The sequence below is a fragment of the Hypomesus nipponensis genome, chromosome 17 (assembly GCF_054491055.1).
Source record: "Hypomesus nipponensis isolate SF chromosome 17, ASM5449105v1, whole genome shotgun sequence".
NCBI lineage: Eukaryota > Metazoa > Chordata > Actinopteri > Osmeriformes > Osmeridae > Hypomesus > Hypomesus nipponensis.
This window is the reverse complement of record NC_140377.1, coordinates 6,980,716-6,996,288: the sequence shown is the minus strand read 5'-3', so window position 1 is coordinate 6,996,288 and position 15,573 is coordinate 6,980,716. Positions and strand designations below refer to the sequence as shown.

General features: G+C 46.0%; 1 protein-coding gene across 3 annotated transcripts; it reads right to left on the bottom strand.

The window, feature by feature from the left end:
• Positions 1 to 2,203: 2,203 nt before the first annotated feature.
• On the bottom strand, positions 2,204 to 14,947 carry usp36 (ubiquitin specific peptidase 36). 3 transcript variants are annotated; one of them, XM_084678114.1, is made up of 19 exons: positions 14,826 to 14,947; positions 11,339 to 11,604; positions 10,891 to 11,112; positions 10,560 to 10,670; positions 9,590 to 9,692; positions 9,392 to 9,459; positions 9,199 to 9,269; positions 9,030 to 9,112; positions 8,675 to 8,927; positions 8,437 to 8,537; positions 8,205 to 8,343; positions 7,742 to 8,098; positions 7,359 to 7,580; positions 6,769 to 6,887; positions 5,834 to 6,565; positions 5,454 to 5,674; positions 5,005 to 5,202; positions 4,718 to 4,833; positions 2,204 to 4,524 (listed from the first exon to the last, which is right to left on the bottom strand). In XM_084678114.1, the coding sequence occupies exons 2-19, from the start codon at positions 11,589 to 11,591 to the stop codon at positions 4,393 to 4,395; spliced, it is 3,501 nt and encodes a 1,166-aa protein (XP_084534240.1). In that variant the 5' UTR covers positions 11,592 to 11,604; positions 14,826 to 14,947; the 3' UTR covers positions 2,204 to 4,392. The 3 variants fall into 3 exon arrangements, with proteins under 3 accessions (XP_084534240.1, XP_084534241.1, XP_084534239.1); XM_084678115.1 differs by having other exon boundaries at positions 14,836 to 14,947; XM_084678113.1 differs by lacking the exon at positions 14,826 to 14,947 and having other exon boundaries at positions 11,339 to 11,991.
• Between the last annotated feature and the right edge of the window lie 626 nt (positions 14,948 to 15,573).

The following is a 15,573-nucleotide window of genomic DNA, read 5'->3' as shown; positions in this document are numbered from 1 at the left end:
AACTCATCTCGTTTTCATTTGCATGTTTTTTATTTTTTATTTTTTATACCACAGGATGTGGCTAGATGCTGTACAGGGATTTGGCACGTGGCTGCTTCTATGATTTCAGTCTCAGTGTTTCTGGCGTGAGGGCAGAGAGACTCATACAGAGCTGCAAACAAAGACCTATCTTATCAAAGGAGTCCAAGGCCTGGTGGGCAAGATAGTAACCTAACAACAACAAAGAACCACTCATGTCCACCCGTCTTTTTTTTGCACATGAGGAAAGATTGCAGATCTGTCTATTGACAGTATGAGAAGAAAAAAGAATCTGCAATCTAACTGTCATAACCGCAGCGACCACATGCACCTGCTATCACACCTGAGAAAAACAGCATGTGTACAAACCAGGCTGCTGTCATTGTACTTCCTCCTCCATGTGCACAGAATCATAAATGAAGCAATCAAAACCTAAAGCACAGAGGTAGCACAATTCCATATTGAAAAAAGAATAGATCTGTTGACGCTCTACAGCTCTCTGTCATTATGTAATTCAAGCCAAGTAGCCACACCCAACACAACCTCTGTTTGCTTCGAAAGCTCTGGCTGGACTGGCTGAGAGGATCGACCACAACAACATTCGAGCAGGGTAAGAAAGTAGAGATGAAGGTTTTAATAGGCTAGTATCTCTAACTCTCCTGGTTCTCTCTCCTTTCCTCTTTCCCACTAGGGACACCCACACATGTGGACAATATCTCGACAATTGAAGAATACCTTTGTCCTTACAAGGTTTCAGCTATACTGAATAGTCACTTACTCTCAAATGACTCACAACTCGCTGATTGTGTTGTGAGCGTCACTGAATGAGTGTGTCATGAACATGCTGACTATATTACTATGTAGTCCTCAATCTTACTCTTGACATGCAACCATATGATATATTATAGGCATGGTAAAGCTATGAAGGTGATTCCAAAGAACTCAAAACGGGCTCAAAGTGTGAAAATAAGACTGCAGACAACAGTGATTCTGTGTACAAGAGTGTAAGTACAGAAAGTGACATCATTTCACCAGCACCAGGCCGCACCATTTGAACAAAGCTTCAGATGATATCTTCCAAGGAGGCCATTGCTGCATGGTCTATTTTGAGATACATTAAGCACTCAGCCAGCTAACAGATAAATAATTTAGATGAAACCTCCATCATAATCAGGAGCCATTGGGCCAAGGCTGTGGCATGACATCATGAAGGATGACCATGAAGCCCTCATGATCTCATTTAGCCTATGTATCAGTCATTTCTCTAATGATATGTGTTCCCATTATGGTCCTGTTTACAGTATCTGGTGCCTGCATATCCTGTCTATGATATGTAATACAAAATCTCAGATAAGCCCAATAATTATATCATATATTTTTTTTACAATAAACAAACTTAAAATATACATTTTTCAGTAAAGTGAATGTTTCATTAGTCAATACCTTGTAATGGATATGTCACCGATCATTGAGTTTATTCTGAGAATGTTTCATATATAATCACGCCGTTGATACTGTCCATAATTGTGTGTATTTTTCCTTTCCAAGATTTCCACAAGAGCTACTCTATAGCTTACCTGCTGATCAGGTAAGAAGACCAGAGAACTTCAGTCAATAGTAAAAACAGACAAAACACTATTCTGCGATTATTATAGTCATCTTGCCTTTAAGAGAACCAACGCTTTGACAATTCTTATTAGATTGTTTATGTATAGCAACAAACCGGCACACGGCTGATTGTAGGCCTAATAAGGTACCAAACTATGTTGAATCTCGTTATCGTAAAGGACCCACCGTAATTCTCTCCATCCATCCTGACGTTGCTGCAGGCTTAGCCTAGTGTGGTGGGTTTTCCTCTGCGAAGTACCTGCCTGCACCCAATGTGTTTCTTCCACCCACGTTTGTCCGTAGTCCGCCTGGTCGTAGTACAACCTCAGAGGTATCGCACTTTCTCTATTGCACGTGAAGTTAAGTCATTTTACGTGAAATCGTTAGTTGATAAGATACAGCAGTAGGTTAGAGATGCGTCTGTCCATCCCTTCCTGATCTTCCAGACGGCAAACATAGCCCCGCCTTTCAGATGTGATGTCACGAGGTTTAACTTTATTTTCTGTGAACTTGTGACAAAATTGGAACTATCTGTATTAATTAAGACGTACAATGTGAAAAAGACACCGCCACCATGTATGTTCACAAAAGTCACAACTTTATTGCACTTGTATAATCACGTTATGTATTTGCAAGAGTCCTCTCCATTATGAAATGTCTCCTTGGTCAGAAAAAGAGGTGCAAAATTGAAACATCGATGCAAACGTTTTGGGCCATTCATTCATTCACACCGCTATTATGTTCTCCTGCGTATGTTTCCTTGAGAATTGAACAATATAATTCACAGTCAACATTAACACTTTCTATGGAACTAGAATAGGTCGATACCATATTCCTGTACTGTATGACACTACAGTAACATAGTTAAGGTCTCACAGAAAAAATCTAACAGCATGTCTTGCATACACAAAAATGAACAAACATCTGCAGATAGGTTTTCTAGTTTACAATTCACCAACCCTTAAATACAACCAATTGTATGTGAATATCAGCACATTAAAGATTTGTGAGTTTTTCTTTAAATTAATATATTCATAACATATTATCCTATGCTTTGTAAAGCCAATTCAAGGCAACATCTCTAGAATGAAAGTAACGAGAAGGTGACTGTACAGCAATGACAGGGGACACAAGGTGGACTGTACAAGCTTCTACATTGGCAAAGCATCTTGTATAATTACTAGAATCTCTACATACAGCATGTGTGCCCAGATAAATGGAAGAAGATCCCTTGTTTGTTTCCCCCCCTGACACACTGGTATAAAACCTACAGGGTAAAAATGGACATGGTATGAATCTGGGTCCGGGGGAAGACTGGTGGTCAGACATGGGAGGGGTATGGTTGGGTGAGAGAGGTGGCTGAGTTGTTGAATGACCGCGTTCCTGAGGCACACCCCAGTTCCAGGTGACCAGTTGGACTGTCAAAAGTATTGCATAGAGTTCAGATTGGGGGAAAACGATCCAGCAATAGCATAGAACACCCTCAATCTAAAACAATGTGTTGACAGAGGGCAATGGAACCTGTTTTATTTGAGTGAAACACAAAAGTAACTGTTAAGGCCAGTAATTCATAAAAGAAACATGCCTAACAATGAACAATAATGTATTGACGATACATTAATAATGTGCTTTAAATAATGACACATACAGTGATGTGATATGGTACAGGATTAGAGTTCAGGTGACAGATGAGAAGCAGCAGACATCAATAGGTAGCTGCACTGAGAACATGCCGGTTATCAAAAGATTAAAGATGACATTTTACATAGACTCAAACTGTTCACCCCAACCCTCTCACCTGCACTTAAAGGTAGGTCACTGACCTCTACTGTTTAAGCAGACACAAAAGCAAATGAATAAGAAAGCAAATGAAGCAGTGATATGTCCAATTGGGTTTTAACAGCAGCCGCCAAAATGGATCCTGAATAAATACCAGGAAGCATGGTGGCTAAATAAAATACAAACAAAAAAAAGGCATAAAAACTAAAACATTAGAATCAAACCTCAAATACAATTTTTCAATGGTTTGCTAAAAAAAGAAGAAGAAAACAAAAGCTAAAACTGGTTGGACTGGGCCCTTTCTTGATTGGGAGATATACATTTTTAGAAGCAGAGTGGTTTGGATTAATATCAGTATGGTAAAACAGGTCCTTACAAACAAAAAGGCCAAATGTGAATATCAACAAGTCTCCATGAATGTCTGCACATACGTCCCATTAACCTCTACGAATGATCAACAAGAAACCAGGGGCATACGCTGGCATCATTATAGGGGGGTTTTAAGTTAGACTGAACAGCAGCTTAGTGCAGTCTTCCACAAGGTAGGTGAAGGTTGCATCATCGTATTTAATCTCTGACACAAAAATGCTTTACGCAGCACATCAAATTGATACAAGGGAAATTTCCAGGATGTACAAGTTAGAATCCTAGAGGTTTTCCAGTAGTTTCCTGTATTATTTAGTATTAAAATTGGGGTTAAATAGTAAGAAGCTGTATTAAGGGCAGTCTGCGGATTCGGCTTTGTAGCGTTTTTGCCATTTACTGTGTTATTCTCCAATGTGTCGGTGACCCTAATGTTGGTGGAAATGGCCGCATCTCATGTTCATGAGTGAGTCCTTCTCACTAACATATCTCCTCTCCCCTTCACCCCCCCCCCCCCTCCCAGTTACATATCATTTTCCCTCTGGGAGGGGGGAGGGGGTGGGGCTTATCAGCTAAAACCCCATTTTACCAAACTGTGTCGTCATGTGACCGATGCGGTTGGCGTCAGCGGCGGAACCCAAAGCAGCTCCTCTTCCCCCCAGGGGTGACGGACCACATACTCTTCCTATCCTGGATCATCTGGAAGCTGTTGCCACTCCTCCACTTCTCTCTTTTATACTTCTTCATCTTCTTCACCTGTTTCATCCGTTCCAAGCACAACAATGAGGGTTAAGAACAGGGTCGGAAGTGTCACAGGCGGATGTTGGGTATACTTGCGCTATTATCTTGCTTGCCTGATAAGGACAACACAGAAGAGGGCTTGCGATGCTACTTGAATGACATCGGTTCCTCGAGATACCCAATCACAACAATAAGAACGCCCGCTCACCTTTCCACTGTCGAAATCCTCGTCCCACTCATCGATCACCGTGTCATATTTGGCATTGCGGGCATCCTCTATGGCATCCCTGCTAATGGCAGAGGCTTCTCCTTCCCAGCTGAGGACTAGAGACACACACCAGGTCAGCAAATCTCCACAAGCGACGGCTACCAACCCGTCAGTTATTCGACAGCATTTGGCAGAACCAAAAAGTCAACTTCGAAAGTGCAGGACCGGACATCGTTTGGTCTCCCGACGGTTCTACGCGAGGCCGGACCCCTGGTCCGTGTTCTCACCTTGGGCTCCGTAGGCCTTGTCTGCAGAGTTCTTCAGGAGCTCCTCCACCACGCTGCTGCTCTTTATGCCGTCCCAGGCCAGGGGGGCGGGGCGGGGCGCCTCCTTGCTCGCCTCCTTGCTCGCCTCCTGCTCATCCGCAGGGCCCTTGGATCGCCTGAAGCCCTCCTTCACCTGGCTGTCCCACACCACCACTGAAGCTGGACCAAGAGGGGAGAGAGTCAACACTGCACAACAACACCAGCTCAGAGGGCAGGAAAAACAGGTCCCCCTTTACTGATATCCATAATCAGGACGTTTGCCAAATGTTGTCCACGGATATTATTTGGGGAGAGGGGTGAGACGGCAGGTTTCACGTTGGCATGGCAACAGGAGAGCATCCCTTTTCCCTGCAGCCTGAGTAGGTTTGAGGCAAGCGTGTTTGTGTGCGCGTGTGTGTTGCAGCACCAACCTGTCCCGGCTCTGCTGCTCTTGGCAGTCTGCACAGCCTTCTCTGCAGGAGAGGTCTCTGCAGCCTGGGGCTCCGTGCTGGGGTGGTCCGCTGGGCGCCTGCTCTCCTCCCACAGACTGGGCTCCTCTTTTAGCCTCCGCTTCTTCTTCTTCTTCTTTCTCTTCGGCTCCACAGACTCTCCGGCGTCGTGCTCCGCTACTGCGTGCTTTCTCCCTGCATTGCTGTGAATACATTGGTAACATTTAGAATCAGGTCTGTTGAGTTAACAACCCCCCCAAAAATACAAGAGAAAATACAACACGACCCAAGTCAGTCTACTGAAGACGTAACAAATCAGCATTTTCTGACGTTATGATTCATGACGCAAGATTTCATCTGACCTTCCTGGAACGAAACACGCCGATGCGGTGTCCTCCGGTCGATTCTTTTTCTTTTTCTTCTTCTTCCTCCTCTTCAAACCCGACGTGGCGTCAGACCCCTGCGCTCCCTGAGGCTGCAGAGGGACCGGCGGAGCCTTCTCAGGGGACTCTGGGTCCGGAGCGTCCACAGGCTGGGCCTGCGGCCGGGCCTGCTCCGGGCCTGGAGGGTTGAGCCTCCAGGCCCCGCCCTGACACCAGTCCTCTTCCTGGGTTAGGGCTTCCAGATGGGACTGCACACACTCCCTCTTGATCGAGGATCCGTCTCCACTCTCCTCCTCCTCCCGCCGTCTCTTTTTCTTCCTTTTCTTCCTCTTCTTCTCGCTGGCAGGTTCGACCTGCAGGGGTTCAGGGGTGCTGGCAGGTTCGACCTGCAGGGGTTCAGGGGCGCTGGCTGGCTCCTCCTCCATCTCGGAACGCCGGCGTTTCTTCCTCTTCTTCTTTTTCGGCGGAGGGGAGGTGGTGTCGTCGGCGTGCCCTGGGGGGCTTCTCAGGCCTGGCTCCGGGAGGCTGGCTCTGGGGGGCTTTGGAGACGGGCAGTGAAGCCCGTTGGTTTTGGGAGAGGAGTTGGAGTTTGGTTTTTGCATGGTGGAGACGGGGGGCTGTTTCTCTGGACTCTGGTGTTTGAGTGGGAGGCCTGAGTGGGTGGGGGCTGTGGGTGGAGACTGCAGTTTGGATGAATGGAATGGGCCAGCCCTGGGAGGAGGAGGAGGAGGAGGAACAGGCGGACAACATTCAGGAAACCGCATGCAGCCAGACAGTGCAGCATTCGCGTCCACTAATCTCACGTTGTATCTGGGCTGTGGGTGGAGAGTTTTGTTGTGTGTGTGTGTGTTTCACAGCGGGTGTGGCTGCACTAGTAAGATGTTTGTGGAGTGTGTTTCTCTGTGTGGTCCTACCTGGGGGTTTGGGTGGGTGAGGCGGAGGTGAGAGTGTGAAGTTGAGCTGGGTGCGTGGGGTCACTTGGTGGCTGGCGTGGCGGAGCATCAGTGCTGCTCTGAGTCCGGCTGCGACTGGCCTGCAGTTATCGACATAAATAAAAACTTGGTGGTCTAAAAAAAATTGCCATGGTCATGACAAAAAGGAGGGGGGGGGGGGGGTCAAATAAGGAGGAAAATCATTGAAAGACGGAAGGGAGAAAAATGATGGGAGGAGAACAAAAAGGAGAGGTTATGACAGAGAAGTATTAGAAATGGTTAGAAGAAAAGAACTGAAACTGAAAACCAAAAAAAAAAAAAGAAGACAAAGAAATTCTAAAAGACGGCGCTCCGGTGTGCGTTAAGGAGTACAGGGACAATGGCGGATTGTCTGAGCACCCACAGCTGACTAAAGCAGATCCAAAGTACTACTGCATGTGCCCTACTGCTTTCTGGAGGCATGTTTTGGAAGCGCGCTTACAACTAAGGGACCAGGGTGAAGGACAGGCAGCAGGCAGCAAACACATGACAAGAGGAGAAGCGCAGACCCACAACCCCACTAGCCGGCTCACCTTCTTGGCAGACAGAGCCAGTTTCTTGGCGGGTGGGGGGGACATGGTGCTGGTGGCTTCTGATGTGATGTTGTTAAGGGCCGGGGGTTTTAGCTTGACAGTCTTCTGCTCCTCTGTGCCCAGCCGGTCTGCACTCTTGGCTGGGGAGGCCATGCCGTTGGAACCCGTCCTGGGAGCGGTGGAGGTCTCTCCGACCGGAGCACTTTTAGGACCAATGGAATCCTGACAATAGCAAGGCGTATTGTTCTATTCGAATAATATACCCACATCAAATACTTTGTGTCCTGTGTTCTGTGTGTGTGTGTGTGTGAGTTTGGGTGTGTCTGTGTGCATGTGCGAGTCTGTGTGCGTCTGTAAGTATGTGTTTCTGTGTGTGCGCGTACCTTGGAGTCAGAGGTTTCCGCTGAGGACGAGTCTGACAGGGACTTGAGAGAGGTAGATGCTGCCATGCCCCTGCCCTCGCTCCCACTGTGCCTCCCTCCGTCGGACCTCGCCACGCCGTTGGAGATGGCAGGGGTGCTGCAGCGGGACTGCGCCTGGCTCGGGGCGAAGGGCTTCTTCAGCTTTTTGAAGGGCTCCTCGATCATGGTGGGACCCCCCGGTACTTTGGGGGGGCCATAAGCAGAAGATATACCGTTGGACAGCTTGGGCTGCTGGATGCTGACACCGTTCCTAGATATAGGAACACCCAAACCCCCGTCCATGGACTGGATTTTGCGCAGCTGGGCCGGTTCCAGCTTCTATGGTGGTTAAAAAAGGTAAAAAATAAAACATCAGAAGATTAGATTATTATGCTCCAAAGGCACTGAGAAAATGGATGGATGTTCCTGCCATGAGGCCCCATACCTTGGTGACCTGTGGGGAGGAGAGGGGCCCATTCAGGTTGGTCTTTCTCAGCTGCTCAGATGACATGCTGTTCTTCCCAGAATGCATTATTCCCTGCTTTGTGATTTGCCCATCCACGTTCTTCTTGGTGTCCCCAAGCCTAAGAAACAAAAGAGGTTGGGGGGGTGGGGGTAAGTTCCCAATGATAGATGGGAGTTGAATAACCAGACTGTCCACAGTGACGAGATCTTACCTCAGGTAGAAGAGAACATAAGCCTGCTGGTTAAGTACTACTTTGATGTTGCTAGAATGGACCATGGAGTCATTCATCTGGTACCATTGACCATTACTAGCCTAAAAGAGCAAAGACAACAAAGGCCTTTCAGCAAAACAATGGGACATTAATAAAGAAAAAGAGCATTGCAGAAGTAGCAGCCTTCAGAACTTCCAAACAACAACAATCTCAACGAGAGCCTCAATCCATTCCTTACCTTGACATAACAGTAGTAGTGGCCGGCATGGCAGCTGTACCCAGAATGCACCAGGACAGCGTAGAGGCCGTACATGACGGGGTCCCCGGAGCTCTGAGACATGTAGGGCCGGATGTTCAGGAACTCGGGGTAGCCCACGTCCTTGGTAATCTTCCCTCCACTGAAGTTGGCGAACCTCTTGAGAGAGACGGTCAGCACGTTGGACGTCCGATGGACCGTGAAGCGCTTGGTTGCCGGCACCTTCTTCTTACACCTTGGGGGGGGGATGGACGAGTGAATGTGAATTAAAATCAGAAGCCTGTTATGTCATTTGTTTGCACCGTTAAAATGGATGCGTTGGATCTACTTTACGTACTTGGCACACATGTAAGCATTCTCTCCACTAAGGACATCAGGCTTGACAAACAGTTCAAGAGCTCGCACGATGTTTGCTGCTTGCTGAAAAAGACAGACATAACACCAGTCAACACATGCAGTCAAAGCTAACAGACTGGAGCCGACTGTACGACTAAGGGAGGACTTACCCGAATCTCAACAGCAATGTCCAGGTAAGGGTCGTAAGTGTCTGACACACTTTTGCAAATGGAACACTTGACTGAAAGAGAGAGTGTAGGAGGGGGGAATTATGATCCTCCGATTTTAACTGGAAAAATTATTTTGGGTATCATTCAGAACAGCGTGTATTGCAGTGATATAGTATAGTATAGGGTGACGTACCTCGTGACCTGAGATAACCTCCGAAGATCTGGTGGACCAAGGTGGTGGCCTGTGTCTGCCTGTCTAACCTGCGGACAGAGAGGGAAAAAGAGAGACGGCAGGAGAAGTCAGTCCTTATGTAACCACACAAGACACGTGACCTCTGACCCCTTCTGACAGCTCTCAAACCCACATTCACGTGAATCAGGGCAAGCTTACTTGGGGTAGCCATTCAGACAGGCTTTCTGCATGGCATCGATGGTGTAGCGCAAGAATTCATGAGCGTCCTCCTGGCTCCCGAAGCGAAAATGCCTGGCGATTTCTGCAGGAACACACAATGGCACTGTGGTTACCTTGGCTGTCTCTAACACCCGACACGCGCCTGACACTGATACAATACTTAACCTAGTAACCTAATATTTAACTAATCACGATTACCTACATACCTACTCCCGCCCAACCCCCCCCTCCCTGAGAGCAAGGAGGAAGACAAAGGTATACGTGTGACCTGCTTACAGAGGCCCCAACCACCACAGACTGAGAGGGGGTGGTGGGCACTGAACAAGAGACAAAATGCATACAGAAATCAAGACAGTTTTTTTAATATATATATATATATATATATATATATATATATATATTTATATTTAAAAAATGTCTTCTGAAAAGGATCTTTTGGAGTAAAAAAATAAATAAAAATGTCAGCAGAGTGGACTGTTAGTCTTACTGCGTCTATGGTTTTGTGCTAATGCTGCTACTCCCTGTCCCCTCCGCAGTCACAAGGAGACCGAGAGGGCAAAGGAGGGAGGCGGGAAAGGGGGAGGTGAACCCAAGAGGGGGGAGAGGGTACTGCAGTCATACATTAGGGAAAAGGGGGGTAGGGAGAATGGGAGGGGCAAGGCTGTGATAGGGGTGTGGGAGCAGTGGGTCGGACTCGGGGAGAAGGGGGGGGGGGGTCACAGCAGTGGGCCCTGCAGCTCCTCTAAGGCACTGCTGCCGTCACTGGCTACTCTGACAGCTCAGTATGTCATCACTGGAGGCTCTCGGCCTGTCACCTCTGCTGGGAGCCTATTGTGGCCGATAACATCAAAAAACTGTATTTATTTGTATTTGCATCATGGCCTGTCTTATAATAAAACACCCCAAATGAAATGGGCCCTATGATCTGCTGTGGTGACGACATTCTTACTCTTCAGGTCTCTGATGAAGGAGACAGGCTTGATGGCGTTGCCCGTGTTGGCAAAGGCTTGGATGATGTGGTTCTGCATTACACACATCATACAGAAACCTGACTGGTGGCCTGTAACACACAGGAATCATTGGGCATTGGATAAGTTGGACAATCACTGAAGGGGTCACAACTCAAACAGTAAATCTGAGGAAGGCAGAACTCACTTGGCACCGGTATTCAACTGCTGCCAGTGGAATTATTGATATTGATACTTTGTATAAATCTCAATGCGGGACAAATGAGTTAGCCTGTCAACATAAGTACTCTCTCGCGCGCACTCTCTACTCACAGGCACGGCTGTGCTCCTTAGAGAGAAGGTAGTTGGCCAGGGGAGGCGTATAGGTGAGACACTGCACCGTAGAGTTGAGGAAGCAGGTGTTGCCCAGGTTGTGGAGGCCGGCTCCCACTCTGTAAACACGCTCCCATCTCATAGACAGCCTGTTCCCAGGAAACAGCATCTTCTGAGGGGCCGGGATCCCGTCGCCCTGGCCTCCAATCACATTCTCAGACACTGTCGAAAGAAGTTCGAGTTCATTTGCAGTTTTTAACAAGTGGAATAATTCTTCTTTTTTTTTTATCATGCTCTTAATGCGTTTCTTAGCAATCTGACCTTAATCCCATATGGCTCGAATTATCGACATAATCATTCATCTGTGCAAACGAAAACGCCTAAAGCCATACACGCCAGCCTACTGCTTATTTGTTGTAAACATTTGAGCAAGGTAAAGGCACCGTACCTTGCCGCTTGATCTGGGCAGGTTCTAGGGCCCTGTGTCCCGAGGCGCCCTCAGTTCTGGGGTTGAGGATCACATACTTGGTCTTGAGGCTGTCCAACTGGTAGGAGAAGCCCTTGCTGGCAGGTTCAAACTCAATCTTCTGTAGAAGAACCTTCTTGGCAGAAGAGGCCAGCAGTTTGTTGAGGTCGCCCTCATCGCTGGAGTCCTTCCGTCCAGGTTTCAGGGCCTCCTTGAGTTTGTCCACTATCGGCATAGTTGGTGCATCACTGTGGGTCAGACGGAAAACGTCCACATCATTTGCCATTTGTCAGACCTTGTTGATTTAAACACATTTGTAATGATCCGTGTCTGAACCCCAGACTCAAATTCTCCTGAAATAACCCTTTTTTCACAATGAAGAAATAACAGCTGAGGTTATTTGTGTTTTGTATAACAGTTTACTGTATGCGCCCAGGCCCAGTGCTGTGAAGACATGGAGCTGACCATATCACAGGAACACATGTAAGTGCAACTGAGGAACCAGGTTGGGGACTTGGCACCTGTCCATGCAGTTATGCAACAGAGACAAGTAGGCACAATGTGTGGGAGTGTGTGTGTGTGAGCTCGGGAGTGAGTGAGTGAGTGAGTGAGTGAGTGAGTGAGTGAGTGAGTGAGTGAGGGAGGGAGGGAGGGAGGGAGGGAGGGAGGGAGGGAGGGAGGGAGGGAGGGAGGGAGGGAGGGAGGGAGGGAGGGAGGGAGGGAGGGAGGGAGGGAGGGAGGGAGGGAAGGGAGGGAGGGAGGGGCAGTGGGCACAGCTGTTGTATCTGCCGGATCAGACTCATGTTCTTTGCCTCTAGCAATGAATCTCTCCATCGCCACTCTTCTGTATCCACGGCCACCACACATGAAGAATTTTCTGTCATACTGGTTAATGTACTCAAATCCCTTCCTGTAGCCTCACTCTAATCATTCAGTTGTAGGCCCAGGAATTGGCTTCAGATCTACAACAGTAGAAAATAGAAGAGAAAAGACTGGGCTTCTAAACTCCTGTACAAAGATGGTTTGGAAACAAGAGGGTGGTTATACTGTACTGTCCCTTTAACAGTAGGCCCCTCAACAAAAGTGCGGTGTCTGTGCAGATAACAGGGTTCACGTTTCCACAACCACCGCTGCTTGTGTCAGCCATTTGGCCTGTGAATGACAACTGAGGTGTCATTTCCGATGTGTGTGGTAGCCTGCTGGCAGACTGGGTTCAATGAAAAATGATGACTGTGTAGTGACAAACATCATTCCGTATATGCCTCAATCTCAGTTGTCACTAAATTCATTGCAAATATCCAAATACAAAAACAATAAAATAGTTTGAATCAGTGCAGTAACATAGACCTATATTGTCTGAGTGAAATACAATTTTCTCCAAAAGGCAGAAATTGTCCACAAATGTAGGTTCATAACATGCATTAGGCTGAGCCTGTTGACTAAAGCCTTTAAAAAAGGTATCGGAAAAGCTACAAACAATCAAAAGCTCGAAAGAACCGAAAACCACATACACACACACACACACACACACGCCACATGAACAATTTATACTCCTAAAATCACCACCAGGGCAAGAGGGAGAGCATCAGAGCCTCACTTGGGAGCGTGGACAGTGACGTAGTAAGGGTGGGAGGGAGGGCTGCACATGCATCGCATACACAACAAGGGCACACTAACCTTCATGTGGCGATGCTGATACAATTAAGGATGACATAGCTCACAGGGAAGTGGCACAGCTGACTGCAGTGACGCAATAGGATGACCACATGTGTAGTTTACACACAAGCCCGAACCCAAGAGAGGCCTGTACTATTGACTAATTTAAACCTATCAAGTATTGACTCGTGGACTATTTAACATGAATATTAATGAAAACCTTTAATACCCTTTTTTCCCCAATGAATGGAATTGTTTACAAGGATCTAATAATAAATCAAATTAATCCAATGAATACACACAATAGTAAAATGGACAATGATGCATTAAAATTGGGCAATTTACTAAGCCACGTACTTATTTAAACAGGTATATTCAGGGATGTTTAACAAAACAGTATATATAAAAAAAACATGATTTTAAATTTATATATATATATATATATATATGCCTAATGATACTTGATGAAACATGTAGTTCATGCTTTGCAACCATCAACCACTCCTTGTCATTTAACAAACATTCTACTGTAAATGAACCACCAAATAAGTGACAGTACACTAATGTGTTGCCAGACTGTAGAATCTAAATCATGTATTAAACACATGTTTAATAGACGGGAACCCATCCATGCCTAGGGGTACACGTGCATTTGGAGGTGTAAATATAGCTAGTTCTATAAAAAAAAAAACGCCAGCATTGGTAAGCGATGTGACAAAGTAACACCCACAGTTAACAGGAATGTAGGAACAAAGTAAGCTTTGGTTGATTTGGCCAGTTGTCCACACTCCACAACTCGTGGATCTAGCCATCCATCTCAAACGCTATGACCAATGAATGGTACACCACACTAAATCTAGTTAAATGGTTAGTATGTAACCTATAGCTAAGCGGGTTTTAAGTAAATTGCCACTTGACAAAACATGTGACTGCTCAAAGAATGTATTACAAAAAAACATTGCAATACAACTAGATATTCATTATTTGATAGCTACGCATCCAGCTAGCCTAGCTACCTTACGTTAGCTTATAATAACACTGCCGTGAACCATGTCTGAACCGTGTCCCATGCTCTGGCCTGGGATGTGATTAAGGTAGGTAGCTAGTTATTGCAGCATAGCCATAGACATCCCTCCTACTAGCTAGGATAGTAGCAGCTAGCTAGCAGTAGTGTGTTTACAAGCTAGTCAAAAGGCTACGTTGCTAACGTTCGTCTATTCCCAATAAAGTACTGCTCTTCACTTTGGCTGTATTGTTTGACAATAGCTTAACGGTGACCTATGAGACAGATTGCTAGTGTTAAACGTTTTGTAAATGTCAACACGTTGCAAACTAGATAGACAACCAGGTAAGTGCATGTACTCCCCACGCGGCAGCTATGAGTGCAATGTGAGTCACGGGAGGTTAGCTCGTGAGTCGCCAACAACATGCGGGCTAGTGGTGGCAGTGACAGTGGGTTTTGGTTCGCAAACTGCTAGCTAATAATAAGTGCTGTATGTGGTACATTATAGAATGACATTAGCTTCAGACCACAAGATTACATGTGCTATTTATAATAGTTAGCTCAATAAGAAAAATAGCTAGCAATTTACATTAATGGCATACTGTTCCAACAGCTAATTTGTAGCTACTTTACTAACGTGGCAAAAACGTCGTCTTGATGTGCTGCAATGAGGTTAGCGAGCTAGTTAGCTAGCGAAATAGATTGTAGATAGCTACCAAACCTCAAATTTGCCGCACTTAAATTACATTATTAATACAATGGGACATTTTGTACATTAATTTGCCAATCGTCATATCTATTCTTACTCACCGAAACTCACCTTTCGTTCAAACATACGAAACAATTTACTGGTAGGCGATATCGCTCTGCTCAGCTACAGTTCCGTCATTTTGTTACATTCTTTCGCCCATGCTGCATTATGAGAAGGGGCGTGAGCACAAGTGAAGGACAGAATTGTGAAGCCAATCAGATGCCGAGCCAATAGTACACAATTCATTCTCTCACGTGAACAGCCAATAGGTGTCCAATCCTCCGCACTGCTGAAGAAGCAAATATCGTTCAGAAGACCATTAGAACATTTTGGATTACATTGTGATACTGTATCCAATGCTGGTCTATCATGTCTTAAACTCATTATGTAAGATTTACAAGTAAGACTTACATAATGTCATGTGGACATTACCTCTCGCATTGCCATCGTATGTCCTTGATTTATTTTATTGCATGCCAAAATGATAAACGTTTTTTTTTAACTCATATATGCTACCATTTACCATTTAGTAAAATTAAATTCTTTCTTTAAATCATCGCACACATTTCTTAGAAAAATCATTGCACACATTTCTTAGAAAAACATAAATCTGTGTCTGTGCACTGTCCTCATGGACTGACCATAATGCAGGACGGCCCTACAGTGTTGGTGCAATCGCCCATGTACTCCGAAGGATGGCGCGCTTGCTTTATGTCTTTCGGTGTGAAATGCACGTTTTAGGCAGTGAATAATACTGTATTTCTGATACCGTTGGTGGCTGGCTTTATAAGACCACTGTTACCACAA